The sequence below is a fragment of the Erythranthe guttata genome, chromosome 5 (genome assembly GCF_056151865.1).
Source record: "Erythranthe guttata isolate IM_541 chromosome 5, IM_541, whole genome shotgun sequence".
In the NCBI taxonomy this organism is placed as follows: domain Eukaryota; kingdom Viridiplantae; phylum Streptophyta; class Magnoliopsida; order Lamiales; family Phrymaceae; genus Erythranthe; species Erythranthe guttata.
This window is the reverse complement of record NC_142537.1, coordinates 3,095,017-3,097,205: the sequence shown is the minus strand read 5'-3', so window position 1 is coordinate 3,097,205 and position 2,189 is coordinate 3,095,017. Positions and strand designations below refer to the sequence as shown.

Here is a 2,189-nt window from a genome sequence, read left to right as displayed (position 1 = left end):
CTAATTTTGTCTCCATTTCAATGCAATGCGAGTAGAGATATGTTTCCCTTCCTCGTATTCAGGCAAATCTGACAAACTTGTCGGATCCCATTCTCTTCGATTCCTGTCGTAAATCTCCAAGCTTACTTCCTCCAAATCCGGCAGCCACAGCTGTCTTAATTCATCTTGGTTTCCACCTTCTCTCTGCATTAGATTCTTCAACACCGACTCGGCGTCCGTGTAGCTGACATTGCCGATCTTTCTTGGACGACAAATGGAAAACAACCCATTCGAAACAGGTAAAAAGTAAGATAAATCACCTTGCAATTTCAACTCTTCCACCACAACTGCAGCTTTATTTTCATCTTTAATATCTTGTACCAGATCATGGTTTTCTTTAAATATGTCCTCAGCATTAATGTAATGCTGGCTAATACCGAGAGAAATTTCAGATCGGCTTAACGACTCGAGCAGTTTACGTAGCTTGAGTAACCACAAAGAAGGATCATCCCTAAAGAGAAAACGTAAAGTTGAACTCCACTCTCTGGAAGTCGTTGAAAACGAGATGGACGGGATATCAAATCCGTGATATACAAAAGAGTCTATGTTTGGTGCATCAATAAATAGCTGGGATTCTTCTATGGATTCTTCGAGTCCATCACAATAAAAAATATCCAAGTTTGTTAGACTTGGGAATCGACACGAAGAACACGACGAAATTAGAACCTCCCTCAGAGATAAACTACTGAGATTACAAAACTCCGCACCTTTTTGAAACAAAATAATACCCCGAGTAATACGGATGGTTTCAAGAGATGGCGGATAGATTTCTATGCTACATTCTTCGTCGTGACAAGAAGATGAAAAAGTAAAGTGCTTGAGATGACGAAGATTATTTGCCTTGATGTTTATTAACCTCTTGCATGATTTGAGAATCATAGTTTCAATCAAAGGGCAGCTTGAGATTATCTTCTGAAAAATCCGGTCCTCAATGTGGACCTTTTCGAGATGAAGTTTTTTCAGATGGTTAGAGAGAATATTCCTTTCAATAGTGGTTCGGTCGAACATGAATCCTTCAACATGCAAATCTTCGAGAAATTCTGCCTCAAAGACTACAGAGGGCAGTTTAACACGTCTCCGTCTCCGACGACTGTCTTTCGAATAAATAGAAAGACGAAACTCCTTCACACCCATGTTTGTTAGTGCTCGGATCCACTTTTCAAGAAACCAAACGGATTTAAGTTCTGAATGCGAATAGTATAGAGACATAGAAAGTTGAAATTTCTCTAAGCAAATCTTTTGATCAGAGTATCGCTGTAAAGTCTTGTCAACGGTGGATAGAAATTCGTGTTTGAAGTTTGTGTCTGACAAATCAAGATTGGGACGAGTACACCAGATGTCACGCCATGATTTGGACAAGACAGATGTTCGAACAGCATCTTCTTGGGAGAGGAGAGAAAGTATTCTCTGCAAAATGTCGTTTGACAACTCGGATATTCTGTCCATGGATTCCCTGTTTGCTTTTTTCTGTAAAACCAAATTTTTATGTAGTAAATAAATAATGGTTGCAGATTTTTAGATTTGCAATAAGCTTCTATTTATTAAATTCCTTGAGTGTGTCTGGCCGGTTCTAATTTGATTAGGAGTAATTAATTTCTATTACTTACAACTCTACAAAAGGTAGAATTCAATGATTTATCCTTCGGCCGACATTATTTCCTTGTTTTAAGATTCTTATAGAACCCACTTTGTATTTACAAGCTAATTATGGGAAAAATTACAATTTATCCCTCAAATTTGAACTGGTTTCATATTTAATCCTACATGTTTATAAAAAACACATCTGGTCTCTCATGTTTCAAAAATTCAACACTTTTAGTCATTTTTATCAATTTTATGTTAGTACTAACGGAATCAAGCATATACCATCACCGCCTTAACTGACGGACTAATGGTAGATTGATGGAAATAACAAAAAATATTAGATTATTGAAAGTTGAGGGGTGAATGTGTCTTTTGTGAATACAATGGACCAAATGTGAAATTGATGCAAATTTGAAGGGTGAAAACTATAATTTTCCCCTATTGTTTACCCTTATGAAATAAAACAAGGGTAAGTAGCACTAAACCCCCCTATGGTTACAAGCTTTTGCAAATGACTCCCATGTTCTTGTAATATCAGCACATTACCCCATTGTAATTTATGGGGT

General features: G+C 37.1%; 1 protein-coding gene across 1 annotated transcript; it reads right to left on the bottom strand.

The window, feature by feature from the left end:
* LOC105965996 (F-box protein At4g22280) lies at window positions 1-1,485 on the bottom strand. The gene has a single exon (XM_012990539.1). The coding sequence runs from the start codon at window positions 1,483-1,485 to the stop codon at window positions 1-3; it is 1,485 nt and encodes a 494-aa protein (XP_012845993.1).
* Between the last annotated feature and the right edge of the window lie 704 nt (window positions 1,486-2,189).